This window comes from Aspergillus clavatus, genomic scaffold, assembly GCF_000002715.2.
Source record: "Aspergillus clavatus NRRL 1 1099423829798 genomic scaffold, whole genome shotgun sequence".
NCBI lineage: Eukaryota > Fungi > Ascomycota > Eurotiomycetes > Eurotiales > Aspergillaceae > Aspergillus > Aspergillus clavatus.
The window spans coordinates 1848265-1865586 of record NW_001517101.1 but is presented as its reverse complement, the minus strand read 5'-3'; the positions used below and the strand labels follow the sequence as shown (position 1 = coordinate 1865586).

At 49.9% G+C, this 17322-nt stretch overlaps 5 protein-coding genes across 5 annotated transcripts, besides 6 other annotated features; 3 read left to right on the top strand and 2 right to left on the bottom strand.

Annotated features, from left to right (window-relative positions):
• Positions 1–886: 886 nt before the first annotated feature.
• Positions 887–2044, top strand: ACLA_093830 (sugar phosphate isomerase/epimerase family protein; the record flags this gene model as incomplete). The annotated part of the gene is made up of 1 exon (XM_001273109.1): positions 887–2044. One exon carries the CDS (start codon positions 887–889, stop codon positions 2042–2044), a length of 1158 nt encoding a protein of 385 aa, XP_001273110.1.
• Positions 2045–5589: 3545 nt separating this feature from the next.
• Positions 5590–5651: a microsatellite.
• Positions 5598–5649: a microsatellite.
• Positions 5652–6024: 373 nt separating the features above from the next.
• ACLA_093820 (acyl-CoA thioesterase) lies at positions 6025–7039 on the top strand (the record flags this gene model as incomplete). Its single annotated transcript, XM_001273108.1, has 2 exons — positions 6025–6153; positions 6233–7039. The coding sequence occupies 2 exons, from the start codon at positions 6025–6027 to the stop codon at positions 7037–7039; spliced, it is 936 nt and encodes a 311-aa protein (XP_001273109.1).
• Positions 7040–7349: 310 nt separating this feature from the next.
• Positions 7350–8634, bottom strand: ACLA_093810 (RTA1 domain-containing protein; the record flags this gene model as incomplete). The annotated part of the gene is made up of 2 exons (XM_001273107.1): positions 7350–8044; positions 8100–8634. 2 exons carry the CDS (start codon positions 8632–8634, stop codon positions 7350–7352), a joined length of 1230 nt encoding a protein of 409 aa, XP_001273108.1.
• Positions 8635–9738: 1104 nt separating this feature from the next.
• Positions 9739–14572, top strand: ACLA_093800 (putative ABC transporter; the record flags this gene model as incomplete). The annotated part of the gene is made up of 9 exons (XM_001273106.1): positions 9739–9948; positions 10013–10544; positions 10600–11106; positions 11165–11398; positions 11446–12173; positions 12227–12773; positions 12832–12955; positions 13006–13899; positions 13963–14572. The coding sequence occupies 9 exons, from the start codon at positions 9739–9741 to the stop codon at positions 14570–14572; spliced, it is 4386 nt and encodes a 1461-aa protein (XP_001273107.1).
• A 10-nt stretch (positions 14573–14582) lies between these two features.
• Positions 14583–14614: a microsatellite.
• A 768-nt stretch (positions 14615–15382) lies between these two features.
• Positions 15383–15414: a microsatellite.
• Positions 15386–15426: a microsatellite.
• Positions 15427–15556: 130 nt separating this feature from the next.
• On the bottom strand, positions 15557–16964 carry ACLA_093790 (uncharacterized protein; the record flags this gene model as incomplete). Its single annotated transcript, XM_001273105.1, has 3 exons — positions 15557–15877; positions 15935–16776; positions 16823–16964. 3 exons carry the CDS (start codon positions 16962–16964, stop codon positions 15557–15559), a joined length of 1305 nt encoding a protein of 434 aa, XP_001273106.1.
• Positions 16965–16988: 24 nt separating this feature from the next.
• Positions 16989–17011: a microsatellite.
• Positions 17012–17322: the final 311 nt, after the last annotated feature.

Here is a 17322-nt window from a genome sequence, read left to right as displayed (position 1 = left end):
ATGGATAGGCAAACTGTAACCATGTGTATCCGCCCTACCACATTCTATAACCGAGATATCCATCCGCTGCCACAGAATCAGTGGCGAGTCGATCCCAACCTCCCTCAATACTAAGCTTATGCCATATTAATGAAGACCTCGGGTTGAAGATATATCATACCAGTGGAACAGGTGCCCAAGACGTGCGTAGCTTAGATTGTTCGAATGTTTTCAAATTGCCAAGCAGAGAGTGCTAGCGAAGACGATACGCTCTTTGCGCCTCCCGCCCCGCGTGTTCCATTTTACGGTTCGTCCTTATGGACGTGTGTTAGAAATGCCTTGAAGATTCCCCAAAACAGGTCGCTGGACCTACCGTGTCATGCTGACGCGCGGCGTGGCTGTTGGTTTGACACCATGCCTCCTAGTGTAGTTTGCGAGGATTGAATATGAATCATGTTGTTTTGTAGGCAGATTGATCTGGTATTGTGGAATGGAAAATGGTGATTTCCCCCTGAAGGAACTAAAGCAGATGAGAAGATGTTGGGATCTTCATGATCGATCAGGAATTTCCGAATATGGTAAATGCCGAGGCAATGATGTTCAGCGATAGGAATCGGTTATGGCCCCGATGAGGCTTTAGATATATGTTGCTGTATGGAGAGATCAAAGACCTTCATCTGGATATAGAAGGAGAACAATCCCTCCATGATAGTACAGGAACATGTGCATCTACATTCAAATAGTGGAATAAATCTAGGGAAAAGCGTTCTGCCACAACGTTTTGCCGTCGGAGGCTAAATTAAGTGGCCGGAGCAACTGTGGGAGGCTCCATATATCTTGAAGCAATGACTCTATCTTGATTGCGCTGGGGGATCAAGCCAATTCATGCCATTGTATAGCAATCAAAATGCTCACCTCGTGGCCCCCTTCGTCGATCGCGAATCCACTCGGAACCGCCACGCTCTCACTGGGAAACGCCATCCACCATAAACTTGAGCCCCGACTACGGGAAGCTGCCAAAGCCGGGTTCAAACAGATCGACCTCTTTGATGAATGCTGGGCAGCGTATCTGGAAGAGCATGGCCTTCCCGGTGATCAGCTCTGGGAACCAACCCTGGATAATCTGCGAGTCGCAAAGAAATTGGGAGATCTTGTCAAATCTCTGGGCATGAGGATTTCGTGTACACAGCCGCTGCGGACTATCGAAGGCATCAAAGATCCACTTGAGCGTCGGGCGGCTCTGGATCTGGTAGCGAAGCGATTCCCCTTCATGCGCGCCTTCGATACCGACCTCGTCTTCATGTGCGCCAACATTCGCACGGACGACGGGGTCACCTCGGATCTCAGAACCGTTGCCAGAGATCTTGCTGAGCTGGGGGACATGGCGCAAGCCTTTTCCGATGCAGATAGCGGGCCGTTACTGAAGATTGGATATGAAGGGCTGTCATGGGCTCAGCGCAATACCTGGGCTTCGACATGGGAGGCCGTCCGCATGGCCAACCGACCCAATGTTGGTCTGATTATTGACGCGTTCAATGTACTCGCTGTGGAATGGGCAGATCCGTACAATCCCGCAGGTCACGGCCGCATATATCCGACTATCGAAGAGTCGGTTGATGTTCTCTGTGCATCGCTGGCGGGTCTCGTAGCGTCTGTCCCTGGTGACCGCATCTTTTTCTTCCAGGTTGGAGACGCAGAGCTGATGGATCCAACAACGTTTCTGCCTCCGTCTGATCCTCAGATTCCCCCACTGCTGCCATGGTCGCGAGGCCATCGGCTGTATCCTTATGAATCCTCACGAGGTGGGTATATGCCCACACATCTAGTCGCGGCTGCGGTTTTGGCCACAGGGTACAAGGGACCCATCTCGTTGGAAGTATTCAATAAGTCTTTGAATGTCCCTGGTGATCATGTCCCAGTTACTCATGCCGAAAGGGGGATTACTGGATTACGGAAGCTGGCAGAAGCCACAAAAGACATGCCGGCATTCTGGGAAATGTATAAAAAGGGGACGATAAGTGGATTCGCCCAACTTCTTCAGTTGTCACGGTCTGGCAAATTATGATTCCAAATAGCGAGATGAATAGATTGCTTGGTCTGGTATTTCCCAGTATCTAAATTGGTGCTGTGGAATGTCGAAGCCACGGCACTCCAGCATTCCATCATTTTATGGCCTATCAATCAATACTCAACAGACAATAGAATCCATGATTCCCCCCTCTCGGATTCTTTCACCGTGTCGTGTTAATAATCTTCATTCGGCTGATTTGTTATTGTGTCCCAAACAAACCGATTTTGAAACATGCAGTGGTGATGTCATTCGCCTTCATTGATAACGTCTCCTCGACTTCATTCCAGCATCCAACATATATCAACTCTGCAGATTATTTGCAATCCAATATGACCGTAGCCGCCGAACTTAGAGAAGTTTCCAGACCGTCAGTCCAGTCTGTTATTCTTGTTTCTGCGATCATGCGATATATTCTTTCAACCGACAGGTTCGCTAACCAGGCTGTAGAGCCCGCAATCGCGCCTTGATGAGCATCTTCGGGGTCATCGGTGGCACATATTTAATGTTCCTCTATCTGTCGCCCAATAAAGACGGCTCTCTTATCTCGGATCAAGAACGTGAGATGCTACGAGGAGGCTCAAATGGGACCCCGTTTGGAACCAAGACCGCAAGACCCCCTCGGAGTACGGCTTACTAGATTGGGGACAGGATCTGATCTCCTTGATCGACGAAGAATGTCGTGAGAGCATATTTTCTCATCTCCGGTAAGAGGACAGAAGCCTACCAGTGGCACTTGGTTGATACCAATCATCATGGCTTGCTCGTGAGCTCCTCAGACGCGAAGCGAATCTGTTTCAAAAGTCTCAGTTATAGTTTCAATTGTGCGTTATATATGAGCAAAACTCGTCTTTGAAAATCTATAATAGCCATCAAAAGCGACATTGTTTACCATACTGGGAAGTCGATACCGGCGTTCAAAAATAATGGTGCGAGAAATCTAGGGACAGGGCTATTGCACATTTCAATAATTTTCAAACTACAAAAATAGTCGATCATCATATTCATTACAACTCAATTTCCTTGAGGACGGCGCGTCAAGAATATATTCAATCTCCTTTTAGGGCACGATGGTATTCCTTCTGAGCAATGTGGACATGGTCTCTATGATCGCACTGATAGGTGATACTAAGCTACATGACTCTGCTTAATATGGGCAGCAAGGTCATGAGTAATAGATGAGCAAGAATCTCAGGGCCCCCAAGTCATGGTGAATGTTGTAAAGCCAAGCGACAAGATCTGCATTCACACCGGCTTCTCGCCCAGCAAAGCAAACTTGCACTCTGTGTCGATCTTGCTGTATGTGTGCGCATCAATAGCTGCCTGCCTACTTGTCTTAACCGGCATCACGGCTCAAGGACGCATCTTCTTGTCATAGGCCGTTGGCGGCCTCTTCAACGGATGCTCCTGCATTCACAGCCTGCTTGAGGCAGTCGGCAAGTCCGTAGGGCCCAAGTAGAAACCGAATGGAATACGCACTAGTGTCTGAGTGAGTACTAAAGAAGTACAGCGGATCTATATAGTATCGCGAAGCTTGAAGACCGGCTCCTCAGTCTCGGACAAGGTGATGCCCATCATATTGAGACGCAATTTAGAAAGTATGTGTGTGGCGGGAGCGATGAGTGCCATCTGGGCCAACAAGAACATATCCAGTCGCAGTTGTGCCGTTCGAGAACTCGAGCCTAACGTTGTCACTGACACGTCCCATAGCGGCCATTCTCTTGGTTAAATGCCTCAGTCGGTAGGCAGTAAGTGAACAGCAGATCGTTCAGAAATACCTGGACATTCAAACCCTCCAGCAGGGCCATTCTGACCTCATCGCGGCGAAGTCGCAGTCTCTTACTTTTCGGCACTTCATCCTCGACTTTGCTCAACTTTGCCTGTGGCTCCGTTGATAAAGGGAATACCACGTACCGCATCCCGACCAACAGCCCTGGGCTCGGAATTTGGCTGATATGCCGGGTTTGAAGATCAAGGCAGTCCCATGCCGCCGAAAGGCTGCGGGAGTGTTGGGTCGACAATACCGGCTCCAACCTGTTCCCATACGTGGGCATAATTGAAATTGATTTAAAATCGACGTTTTCACCTCACAATGAGAATCGTCGGGCTTTCACTTTGAGACATGGTAGTTGTGTTCAAAGGCTAGTTAACTCGACCTATCTCGCCGGGAGACAAAACACTGGCAAAGCGCGAGAGTCGCTGTAAATATTCTATTGATTTGGGTGATTTGGGGAGTTTAGATACTGTGTTACGGGGAACGTACCAATGCCACCTCATCTCGGATTATCGAGCGGTCTAAATATCGATATTTGCTTCAAGTTTTGACAGTGATGATGCGAATCTGCAAATATTGTCATTCTAGCGCATATTTTCGTTCATATCGGGCAGTGGAGAAAGATTATGCTAAGTGCAGATCACTGTGCTTGTCGGACGCGGTGTCACATCGGAAGCCATTGAAAGCTGTTTATTTATCGTGATTGGGCCGATCTTTCCTCTTTTGGCTGTTTTGAAGCCATATCAGAACGTCGGATCTCGATCTACCAGGAGATCGACAGTGTCAGATCGTTGGATATCGTTTATATAGATTTTGAATTTCTAAGACTACTTGGACTACCAGCAGTCTGGACATATAAAAATTGAGCCTATTGTGGCCCATTACTGCGTACTTGACGATCTTCAACTAGAAATAACCAAGTGAACTACACATCGTTCATGACGCTTCAAGGTCCATCCCTCACTATGCAGCTACTGATCAATCGACCGACATTACTCAGCATGAGCGAATATCACTCTACTTTGAAGGCTGCTGAGTAATGGTGGAAATGCTTTGTTCGCGTTGCGACACACCATAGACAGCTCAGACACACACGGCAAAGTAATAATGTGGTAATAATGTGGATAGATGGATCTTGAGAGCCATCTCAGACTTCAAGCCAAAGCCTAATCCGGAGTACGGAGTACTTGTCTCTGGACTAGTTAAGCCTGATGGGCCTTTGATGCTTAACGACAAGAAGGGAATTTCCTCTCCAGGACGGGGAAGATGCTGCGGCAAACAAAAACGGTAAATCCCAATCACGGCAAAAAACTCCGAGACAGAATTGAGACAGACGAGATAGGTACAGGAAAAACTGTATTCGGAACTCCGAAATTGGCTCTTTCCTCCGTTGAAAGGCCACGATGTGACTCTGATGGTTCGCATGAATCTATCGCAAGCAACCAACCCCGCCACTGCATGGAACAAGTTAACCTGAGGGGTTTGGCCCCCAGTCTAAAGGATGCAGGTAATGCTCTAGATTGCTTCTATTGCGCCAATGGTCTTGCTCGAGGATGGGGAATTTCTGCACGCCCTAAAATCTCATCCACCAAGGTGGATGTGTGTCCTGGAAGCGATATTGAAGCTGAAGTATATCAGAGTTTATGCGGTGTATCAGGCATGTTTTACCAGGGGATGAATACAGCCCAGTTTTTCGGTATGTATTACTGACAAACAGAGTGTTTCGTAAGAAACAGACAATACCTCACGTCCGTTTTGTATTGGAACGATACAATGATACAATGATACAGTGATACATCGATACACTGATACGATGATACAACGATACGACATGAATTTCCCCGGCGGTATTTGATTTATCGAACAATAAATTCACCATATTCTGAATCTGGAAAGAGACTGCGGGATGGAAGAAAAAGCCAACAACAAGAAAAGACTACGGAAGACGCCAGGATCAGACTCGAAATTATGGCTGAATTAGACTCGGATCACGTCCGTGTTAAGGTACCACCAAGTAGATGCCCATACTGAGATCGCTCCTTCGATTCCGCAGGCCCTTTCAGCCGCACAAAGAACTGGAAGAGCTGAGCAGATTTTTGCTTTGGACGGTAACTTGAGCTTTCCAACAGCCTAACTCATGGTCCTCCTGGGCTTTGTCTCCTGTTGATCCCTGTGTTGCTGGCTATTTCGCAAAGTCGTGCAGATGTCCATCCTGAGCACACTCGGCCTGGATGCCGGAGCGGGCAGCTCCCCATATGCCCAATATATCCTTCCCATTGCCATAACAGGACTCATCCTGGTCAATTTGAAGGGGGTCCCCGGGTTCTGGCATGTAAGTATAGATCTGAAACAACGAGGCGGTCTCACCTTCAATCCATTGATCGGCGATTGACCCTTGCACTTCCTCATAGGTGCGATTATTCAAAGGCCTCTTCACACAATATGTCGCAGGCGACCACAAGCCAAAGAATGACGGACCTAATGGCCGGCTATTGACCGTCTCAGAAGATGCACCTCGTCTCTTCTCCTACCTGGTCACCACCCATCGCAACTCCCCGATAGAATGCGACTATAACATGCACAAGTCCAACAGCACTTTCTTCTCCGACTTGGATATCAACAGATCTCAGCTCCTTCTGAGGATATTTGGAGGCTTTCCACGTTGGGAGTCGACTGCCGCGGAAACACAAGTTGAACAGAAGAAGAAGAAGAAGCAGGGAGAAAGATCACTGAATATTGCACTAGGTGGCGTGTCTTGCGTCTTCAAACGAGAGATTAAGCCCTTGCAGCAGTACGAGATCTGGTCTCGCGTTCTTGCCTGGGATGAGAAATGGCTATACGTTGTGAGCTACTTCGTGAAAGCCGGAACTGGCAAGGCCGTGATGAGGTCCTTGCACGGGGATCAGAAGTCAGCAGGGTTCGACCCGAACAAAGTCATTCTTGCTTCTTCACTTAGCAGATATGTGTTCAAGGATGGACGTATCACCGTACAGCCGCAGGATGTCCTGATACATAACGGCCTTCATCCTGCTCCAGGGTCAGGTTCGGAGAAGGAGGGGAAAGGAGCAAGTGAAAAGTCGACCCAAGAAGCGTTGAACGTATTCGCCAGCCAGAAAGAGCGAGGACTGGAGGTGGCCCGATTCTTCCATGGGCTGGACACACTGCCTGCGCAGTTCGGAGAATCAACCTCGATCTTCGGTTGCTATGGAGACCTTTAAGCACCATGCCCGATAGACTGTCATATCATATCATTGTCAGATAGTATTTAATGTTTTCCATAGATATACATCATGAAGGGCTTGCCCCGTGAGAAAAACCAGAATATAGTACCAAAAGCGGGTCTCAAACCCTTCCCTGCCTCTCTTTTTATTGCCGAAGTGAAAGATCCCATGATGAAAAGATAACCGAAAAGAAAAAATGAAAAAATGAAGAACTCCCGATCAAGGATATTTGTTTGAAGATAAACGGATAGATAAGCTGGGAAACAAATAGAATTGAACCAAGGGTCTGTCGCCATAGGTTCAAAGATCACCGGTAGGGCGATGGTGCGCGGTCACGCAGAGGCAGCATCTCATCGCCGCCGGACGGATCTGAGTCAGGAATCTTCTGCATATCCTTGTGCTTTCGCTTCCTGCATGCAGTGCAGCAGCAAATCTTGCGGAGCGCACTGGGTGGCATCTTCGCATCGGGACCCTGCAGGACTTTCCCCGGATGTACCAAATTCCAGACGGCAATGGCGAACAGCATGGGAACGGCATCAAAGGCGTACACATACCATTCATGATAGGGGATGGGGTTGGAGGCGTCGTTGCCTGAGGAGAATTCCACCAATCGATAGATAATACGTACGGTGATGAAGAGGAGACTGCAGTAGAGAGCGTAAAGCAGTCCTCTCCACTGCGTCTTAGGCCCGACGAGTTGCCCTATACGATCGAGATGCAGCATCCGACGGTGGAACTGGATCGCGATCAAGAGGAAGAGGATGATGAAGAACTCCTGGATGCCGATACCACCCATATAGATGTGAATACCATTCATCTGCTGATCGTGGGAGACACCTGGTCCCGCCATACTGCCTCCAATCAACTGAATGATGAAAGATCCCAGATCTAGGAAGACGAAGATCGTTGCGAGAAGTGAGGGCTTGAAGATACCGATGGTTTTTTCGGGTACGAAGAAGTGGATCATTCGCGCCAGAACCATATAGTCGAAGGCATTCACCCCTGTTTCGAATTTCGTCAATAAATGGCAGTAAGCAGAGCAGAGACGACAACATACACAATGGAGACAGGAGAATAAATAGCTGGGTGATCAAGGCCAGCGTGGAATTCTGCTGGTCCCGAGTACTCAACACTCGCACCACGAATCCAATACACTCCCACGTCGCTCCCATGAGGATCACCCAGACGAAGCCGGTTTTGTAGATGGTGGCCTGGACAAAATGCGCGATCATCACCACCCCGAAGATGAAGGAGAAGGCAATCGCCGCACCGAAGGACGGGTAGTAGAGGTAGAGCGCGTTGCACTCTGTTGGTGGAACCCACCCATTTTTATCGGGCGCAATGGTAGGTGTACAGGTGTTAGTGGGCAAATCCAAAGTGAGGCTGGGAATGGTAACCGGAGGAATCGTCACAGGAGGAATTGAGACGGGGGGGAGGTCGAGATTGAGAGTGATTTGAGGGTCATAGGGATCAGTTGCTGCCGCTCGTTTCTGGAGGGTGGTTGGATCGGGAACTGGAGTAGGCGATGGAGACGCATGGACGCCAATCGCCGAGACCAGCAAAGAATAGAGTAATGAATGTGAAAGTCGCATGTTGTGACGGACGTGAGGTTATTCTATCTCCCGCGTACCTCAAGAATCCGGCTGGACGAATCTGTCGATCACTAACTGGTAGGGACAGACTGCAATCAAGGGATGGACAGGACGAGGAAAACAAGCTTAATTTGTGTACAACATGCCATGCTATGGGGCAGACCTTTTTCTTTAATGCACATTCGACCATCCTTGCTACTTTCGTGGTTTGGGATCGACATTGACGCTGTTCAACAACAAAGACGCTCTGTCCCACCTCCTGATTCTATTTCCGGATTCTGTCACGGATATTTTGGTTGCCTGAGAGAAAAGCGAGTCTTGCAGCATTCATAATACTCCGTCTGAGCCAGTCAGAGTGGCTCTCTCTTAGTGATGTCGGGCTGAGATTGTTCTTGCGCGTTTACAGGCATTGTGGCGCTGGCAGTGATTGGCCTGTTCTTTAGGCTCCTGGATTCATCTGACTGAGTCCGGTGAAAGGGAAAGATGCATCCAGCAGTCTATCATGCTTCTGGTTAGCAAGTTCCACCTGGACATCAAAGAGTTGACATTAGCCGATCTGATCGGGTTCAGCCACAGCCATCGGACCGTAATCTTAGGAGTCTTGGTATGGGTCTAGACAGTTTATTCCTCAACAGAGTACTATATGTCGTTTCTCTGTATTTAAGTACGGAGTATCTCTCTTGTCTAAGCAGTGTATGGGGATTGTATCCATTGTTTTGAGTTTGTAACTAGTCTACTTGACGGTCCAACCTCGGGGCCAGCTGAGCGAGAGAAGTAAGCACTAGAGGTTACTACCTACCATTAGCACACCCCCTTGGCTAATTGAGATTTGAGACAGAAACATGGTTAGTACTGTCAATACCCTCCTCGGTAGGGATTGGTAGAATATTACTTACTCCAATCCTCTCGCCACGGCCATGGCTGCTGACTAGGAGCGAATCCAACGGTGTCATTCCACACTACTGCGGTGGCATCAGCAGTAATCCCGTGATATATGTAAGATTTAGTATGCAATTCAGATCAAAATTGAAGTGATTTCTCTCCTGCCAGCCTCCTTTCTGTATTCCCTGTCTCTAAAACCCCACTATCCAATGAGTCCTGGTGATGTGTTCCATTGCCGCCGAAAATGTCTTTGGTCCCTCGGTGGCCTCGGACTGCCGCAATGGCTTCGACTTTACCCTACTGTTTGAGGAAGCCTTTTTCTGTATCGCCCCTTGCAGCGCCTTGCTCTTGTGCTTGCCGGTGCGACTGTATCGCCTAACTACTCAGCGAGCCCAAGGCTCCAATCCTGGCCCTCTTCTATACGCCAAGCTGGTAAGAACATATAGGAACCCCTCAAGATCCAGACCCCAACTAAACCAACTCACTATGTATACAGCTATCACATTTGATCTCTAGTCTAATCAAGATTTCTCTTCTCATTATTCTCATTGTCCCCGGGCTAGAAATTCCCAAGACACGAGCGACAATCGCCGCGGCCAGTCTCTCCGCAGCCGCCTCGATCGCTGCCATTAGTCTGTCGTATTGGCAACATTGTCGATCCCCCCGACCATCTACCCTGCTTAGTCTCTTTTTCGGACTGACCATAGCTCTTGATGCGGTCCGCGCTCGGACAATATGGGCAGTGCAGACTCAAACGTTCTTCACCGTCTTCGTCGTCGGGCTGGCTGTCGACCTAGTCAAATTCGTGCTGGAGAGTCTGGAGCGGAAGGTAGCTTTGGCTGAGTCGGGCGACCCGCTGTCCGGAGAGACGACAGGAAATGTCTTCAACCGAAACTTCTTCTGGTGGTTGAATCCATTGCTGTTGCAAGGGTTCCGCGAGATCCTGGAGGTTGAGAAACTCATCGCCATCGATGACCGGGTGAACAATCAGAGCGATAGCGACATATTTGCAAGAAAATGGGAGGCTCGTGTGTTATCCTCATCCCGATGACAGACCTTGAACCAAAACTGATTCCTCTCCAGTGCCCTCCAAGACATCCTCTGCCTTGATCATGCTTCTCCTCGTTCATCATCGGTGGGGGATCCTCGCTGCGGTACTGCCTCGCATAGCCCTGACCGGATTCACCTTCGCGCAGCCGTTCCTGCTCACCCGGATCGTCACCTATGTCACGGAGCCTGTGACCTCGCTGACGGACTCCTACGGTACCGGCTTGATTGTCGCGACGGTACTCATCTACCTCGGCCTTGCAGTAACCACAGCCAACAACCAGCATAAAACGTACCGGCTCATCACCATGATCCGAAGTAGTCTCGTTCCCCTAGTCTACACTCAGACACTGCGGTTGGATGTTGCTTCTGTCCGAGATTCGGCTGCGTTGACGTTGATGAGCGTGGACATTGAGCGTATCACTTCCGGGCTGCGGTATCTGCATGAAATCTGGGCCAGTCCTATCGACGTCGGTCTTGCCCTTTGGCTGTTACAGCGACAGCTCGGGGTTGCAGCGGCCGCTCCAGCGGGTGTTTTTGTTTGTAAGTTATTCTCCGGACCATGGATGGATGGGAGAGGATACTAAACAACACGGGATAGTGTGCAGTTTGTTTGGTCTCGGAGTGGCCAGCACTATGGGCGCCCGCCAACGTCGCTGGCTCGAAGGCATCCAGAAGCGAGTTCAAGCCACTTCAGAAATGCTGAAAAGTATGAGAGAGATCCGACTGAGTGGACTGCAGAACCCTATGGCCAAGAAGCTGCAGAGTTTGCGATCGGAGGAGATATCAGAATCACGGCCGTTCAAGAAGGCGCTGATTCTCATCGTGACTCTCGGTAGGCTTTCCAAATCTCCTCAGACGAGCGATCACTGACTTATCCAGCCTTTACTACCGCTGCCACGGGGCCATTGCTGGCTTTCACCATGTACACTCTTCTAGCGATTCGTAACGGAACCCCGGTGCTGAATTACGACAAAGCTTACACTTCGCTCTCCCTGTTGGCATTGTTACAAACTCCCATGGCCTTGATCTTGGATGCGATTGCTGGCGTTGTATCTGCCATTGGCGCAATCCAGCGCATTGGGGAGTATTTGTCCAAACCCGCTGCCTCGATTCGCGAACTCCAGAGAGAAAGTACCAGAAGCACAGATTTGCTGCAGCCGCTTCTCCCGTATCCTGGATTTGGTGAGAAACAAAGAGACACCGTTGTCTTTATACGCGACTTTAGCGCCGGCTGGGACGACAAGAAACCTTTTGTCATCAACCATATCTCCCTCGAAGTCGTATCTTCAACCATCAACTTCGTCGTTGGACCTGTGGCGTGTGGCAAAACGACACTGTTGCATGCCATTCTCAATGAAACAATCCATACCGAAGGTCTCCTTCATATTGCTGCTCCCAAGATCAGCTTCTGTAGCCAGTCACCTTGGATCAGCAATGACTCAATTCGACGGAATATCCTTGGAACCAATCTCTTTGCTAAAGCTTGGTATGACCGGGTTATCGAGGCGTGTGCGCTACGAGAGGATATTATGGGTTTTGCCCACGGGGACCAAGAGGTGATCGGCAATAGTGGTATGACGCTGAGCGGTGGCCAAAAGGCTCGACTGGTGGGTGCAGGAGGATCTTTTTGTCTTCTAAATCGTTGCTGACTGCCACCTAGGGACTCGCAAGAGCGATCTATGCTCGGGAAAAACTTCTCCTTCTCGACGATGTCTTTAGTGGATTGGATGCAAAGACCGAGGAGCGCATCTTCAACAATCTCTTCGGCCCCAATGGACTGCTGAAGGAAGGGGACACAACAGTGATTTTGGCTACCAATGCGGGTGAGTCTCTTATCCCATATTTTATGAAAGAAATATCTTCTGACCAGTCAGTACATCGTATCTCATACGCGGATAACATCATTGTCCTGGACAGGGACGGACATCTCACAGATGAAGGTACTTTCCATGATGTCCACGCCTTAGCCAAGGAGATTACAATGGAAGGCCCCTGGAGCGTAAAGACCGAAAAGGTCGAGGAGGCGCCCGTTGAGACTACACTGGGATCATCTCGACCTCTTTCAATGGTCGAAACGCCGAAAGGAAGCGAAAGACGTACGGGAGATATGACCGTCTACAAGTATTATGTCCGCGCCGTCCGTCCGGGCAATGCGCTCATGTTTGCTGTGGCATGTGCCATCTTTGTCGTGTGTCTGAGTCTGCCTCGTAAGTCTCCTTCTTTTCCTTTCCTTCGTCACAATATACAGTTGCTAACGTTGGGTAGAATTTGTGGTTAAGTGGTGGCTGCATCAAGGGGACGAGTATACGGTCAGCCATCGTGGAGAGTTTTTGGGGATCTATGCCGCATTGGCTGGAGTAGCTATCGTGTCGCTTGCTATGGCAGTCTGGTATGGCCTTTGTATTAATCCCTTGGTGGTTGAAATTACTAACTGTGTAGGCATTTGACCGAACGCATGCTTCCTCGAGCCTCTACCAGCTTTCACAATACGCTACTCAACACTATTTTGAATGCGCCCCTGCAGCTGTTCTCCACAACCGATGTTGGGAGCATCATCAATCGTTTCGCACAGGATCTGCAGTTGTCGGACATGGAGCTGCCACTGGCTCTCTTCAACACTACTGTCGAGCTCATCATGTGCGTGGCACAGTTGATCATTATCGCCATTGCATCCAAGTACATTGGCATCGCTCTACCAGCCCTGATAGGTGTCTTCTACCTTGTGCAAAAGTTCTATCTCCGCACTGCACGGCAACTCCGACTACTGGACATTGAAGCCAAAGCCCCGTTGTTCTCGAGGTTCCTCGAGGTTCTGTCCGGCCTGGTAACCATCCGCGCCTTTGGCTGGCAAGATGAGTTTGAGCGGCGCAATCGGCAGGCATTCGACGTCTCTCAAAGACCCTTCTACCTGCTGTTCTGTGTGCAGCGCTGGCTTAACCTTGTTCTGGATCTAGTAGTTGCGGCCATTGCGGTAATTGTGGTGGCTATCGGCATCAAGATGAAAGGGAATGTGGACGCCGGGTTCCTGGGTATTGCGCTGGTCAACATCGTCCAATTCAGTATCAGCATCAAGACGTTGCTGTCCAACTGGACGCAGCTGGAAATCTCGATTGGTGCAGTGGCACGTATCCGTTCATTTGCCGAGGATACACCATCGGATGAGCAGGACCAGGGCACTTTCACTGATCTCCCTCCATCGTGGCCTGAGAAGGGTCAGATTGAGTTTCGAAATGTGATAGCCGAGTACGAGGGCTCGTCCCAGCCGGTGATCAAAGGGTTGAATCTCACCATCCAGCCTCTGGAGAAGATTGCTCTTTGTGGGAGAAGTGGCAGGTAGGTTACCAGTCTCTCTACTTTTTTCTACTTGTGAAGGCAATCCAAGACTGACTTGAGCAGCGGCAAATCTTCGATGGTCTCTGCGCTGTTCCGGCACCTGCATATCTCAGCTGGATCCATCGTCATCGATGGCATTGACATTAGCACTATCCCGCGAGAGCAACTGTACACGCGCCTCGTTTGCGTGACACAGTCTCCCCATCTCATCTCCGGTACGATCCGCGAGAACATCGATCCTTTCGGCACCGCTACGGACCCGGAGATCGAGCACGTCCTCAAAGAAGTCAAGCTCTGGGCAGCAGTTGAGGCACTGGGCGGAATCAGCGTGTCACTGTCTGATGATCACTTCAGCGTCGGGCAGAAGCAGCTGCTGTGTCTGGCTCGAGCCATGATTCGCCCTGGATCCATCCTTATTCTGGACGAGGTGACGGCCAGTGTGGATTGGGAGACGGATCAGTTGGTGCAGGGAATCATCCGAAAGCACTTTGCTTCCCGAACGATCATTACCATCGCCCACCGCATCTCAACCATTCTGGATGCGGACCGGGTAGCTGTGATTTCCGACGGGGAAGTGGTGGAATTGGCGCCGCCGGGGGAGTTGCTCGCTCTGCAGCCACCCAGCCTGTTCCGGGGGCTGTACGAGGCGAGTGCGGGCAGCGATGCAAAATAGATCTCTTTTCATTTGTCTATCTATCTATCCATCTATCTATCTTTCCTATCGTTTATTTAATCTTCCAATTCTAATTCATTTCTTTTGTTCTACCTTTCTCCTCTGTTGTGTTGGAAAATTGAGCCAGAGATTGCTGCAATGCCTTCAGAAGAGACAGTTCTCGTGCTCAAGCTAATCAATCACCACTGGAATCTGTTCCCCAGTAGTCACTCCGTGCTTTCCGCTCAAGGTCTATTATTATTAATAATATTCTCACTATTAGTATCCTAATTACGGAGCAGTCCCCATTCACCACTGCACGCTAGAGATCCGCTAGCCCGATAGACCAAGCAACTAGCGAGTCGGACTAGCGTGCGGCGGACAGTGCGGCTGTGCCAAAGCCAAGCTGTTTAGCCCCAACAACAGAATTTGGTTTAATTTAAGCTTACAAGACGGTCCAGGATCTGAGCTGTAAAACTCGATTTACCACCAATCAACATGGAGGATCGCCCGTACCGAAACGATCGCCCGACGATATCCCGAAACTGTATCGATACCTTTTCATACACCGTGTGTATCAACTGTAACTTACGTCCGTACGTCGGTATCCTGATTCCTGACGCGTACTGTTGATACTTGTTGATACCGCACCTCAATACACTCAGTAACTTGCCTCTGTCCCCCTCACTGATCCCACTCGGCCGAAGACAGCTTGCGCACGCTAGTAGGGTTGTAAATTAAACTATCGTCGAACCAGCCAAGGTAGTAAGGTACACACTCCGCATCCAGCGTAAATAGTAGGCTAAGGTAGGTAGGTACTCCGGAGTCCGGAGAAGAGAGAGAGAGAGAGAGAGAGAGAGAGAAAAAAAAAAAGATGAGTGCCCAAATGGTACCATGCCTGCATATCCCTGCAAATCTCTTACCACTTACCACATCGCTCTCGTAGTATACCTTCCTGCATCAAACTACAGGGGCTAATTCGGACGGACTGTTCCTTCATATCCGCTATTTTCGTCTCGAAATCTCTTTCATGCACGTGGCTGGGAACCGGCGCGTACGTGTCCGCAGCATCTCTGCGCGCTCCTGCAGACTCATGGCACACTGCGCCGGCCCAATGGGCACCATGCACTTGGCAAGGTGCTCGTAATCCTTCTGCAGTAACTTGACGGTCAGCATCAGGTAATCAATGTTACAGAAGACGAGCGCGTTTTCGTTGGCGTAGCGGGCTTTATCGCGCAAGAGGGCCACAGGGTGTTCTCGCCAGTGCCGGCGGGGATGTAAGTGGTGCGAGGTGTGGTAGCCGTCGTTGAAGCAGAATCGATTACTCTGGACATGCGTTAGGGGGATCAGAGTCACCAGGGATCCGGGGGGTATGGGACATACTGCGACATCGATCAGGGTAACGCTCGAACGGAAATCAGAAGCTGGATCCTTGGGGTCCACAAATGCATGCTGGCCCCAGTTTCCAGCCATCAGGCCGAGACGCAGAGTCAGGAGGGGCAGGACGAACACGCAGAATGCAGCCTGTGGGTGGACATACCTCCACATGGCGTAGATGAAGAGGTAGTTGCTGCTCTCCCACAGCGCCGTCTTCATTGCGAACGTGGACTTTCCCTTGCGCAGAAAGTACAAGGGAAGATCCAGCCAGATGAGGAAGAAGAAACGCGCCACGTATCGCGCAAAGTCAGCAACCGAGTCGCGGTCATACCACATGGTGGAATTCAGGTCCCCCGGTCCGTTCCCCTCGACATGGTGGTGTTTGACATGGTGGTAGTAGTACGAATTCCATGTATGGCCCACCAAGGGGTCTACGATGTAGGGAAAGAGTCTGTCCACCAGCCGGTATTGGGGGGCAAGCACGCCGTTCATGTGCACGTACTGGTGCTTCATCAGCGTGTAGGTGCCTGCGTACCAGACGTGCAGGATCCAATGCAGTAGCCCGTGCCCCCAGGTGAAGTGATAGTAGTGCAACCAGATGGCGCTGGGGACGGAGATGGTCATGTAAATCAGGAGGTGGGTTACCATCACCACGTCGGTAGGAAACCGTGCCACTCTTTTGGCCCAGTTGATGTAAGGATTTAGGATGTCGTTCTGAATGAACGAGGGCAGTCGAGTCCGGAGCTGATGGGTCTCCCAGAACTGGAAGACTGTTGGATCAAAGGCAGCATGATTTGGGTTGTTGAGAGACTGTAGGGCTTGTATGGTCTCCGATGTGCTGCGGTTGTCTAGGCCGGTCAGCTCTATTTTCGAACATGAAGAGGGGACTCTCACTCGTTCCGGTGCCTTCTTTGAGGAGCTCTCGTAGCACCAGCTGATCAGGGAGAGTCAAATACGGGTCAATATTTGTGGGGAGGTCCATGTTGTCGATTTTGAGGGCGTTCGTGGACGACGAGGCCACGTCGCGATAATACATATATATATATAACAATTACCAAGACATCACCACCACCACCACCACCAGTTCGATCAAAGATTCAAAATATCACACAGATGAACAGAACCAAGCTTGGAAGGGACATTTCTAAAAATATGTAGACTCGTGGGAGAATGAGGGTGCCTGGAAGCTAGGACCATTAGGCCGATTCATCTCCTCGTATCCGAACCCTCCTGGATATAACTTCGTCTAACCACTCCAATAGGTAGTATCGATGAAAGCCTCTCGTCAACTGAGCTATCAGGCTACAGAATATCCAGGAAACTAGGTAGCAGCATTATTGAAACAAAAATAGCATTGTAGTACAACATAAATAGAACATGACATGATGGCTTAA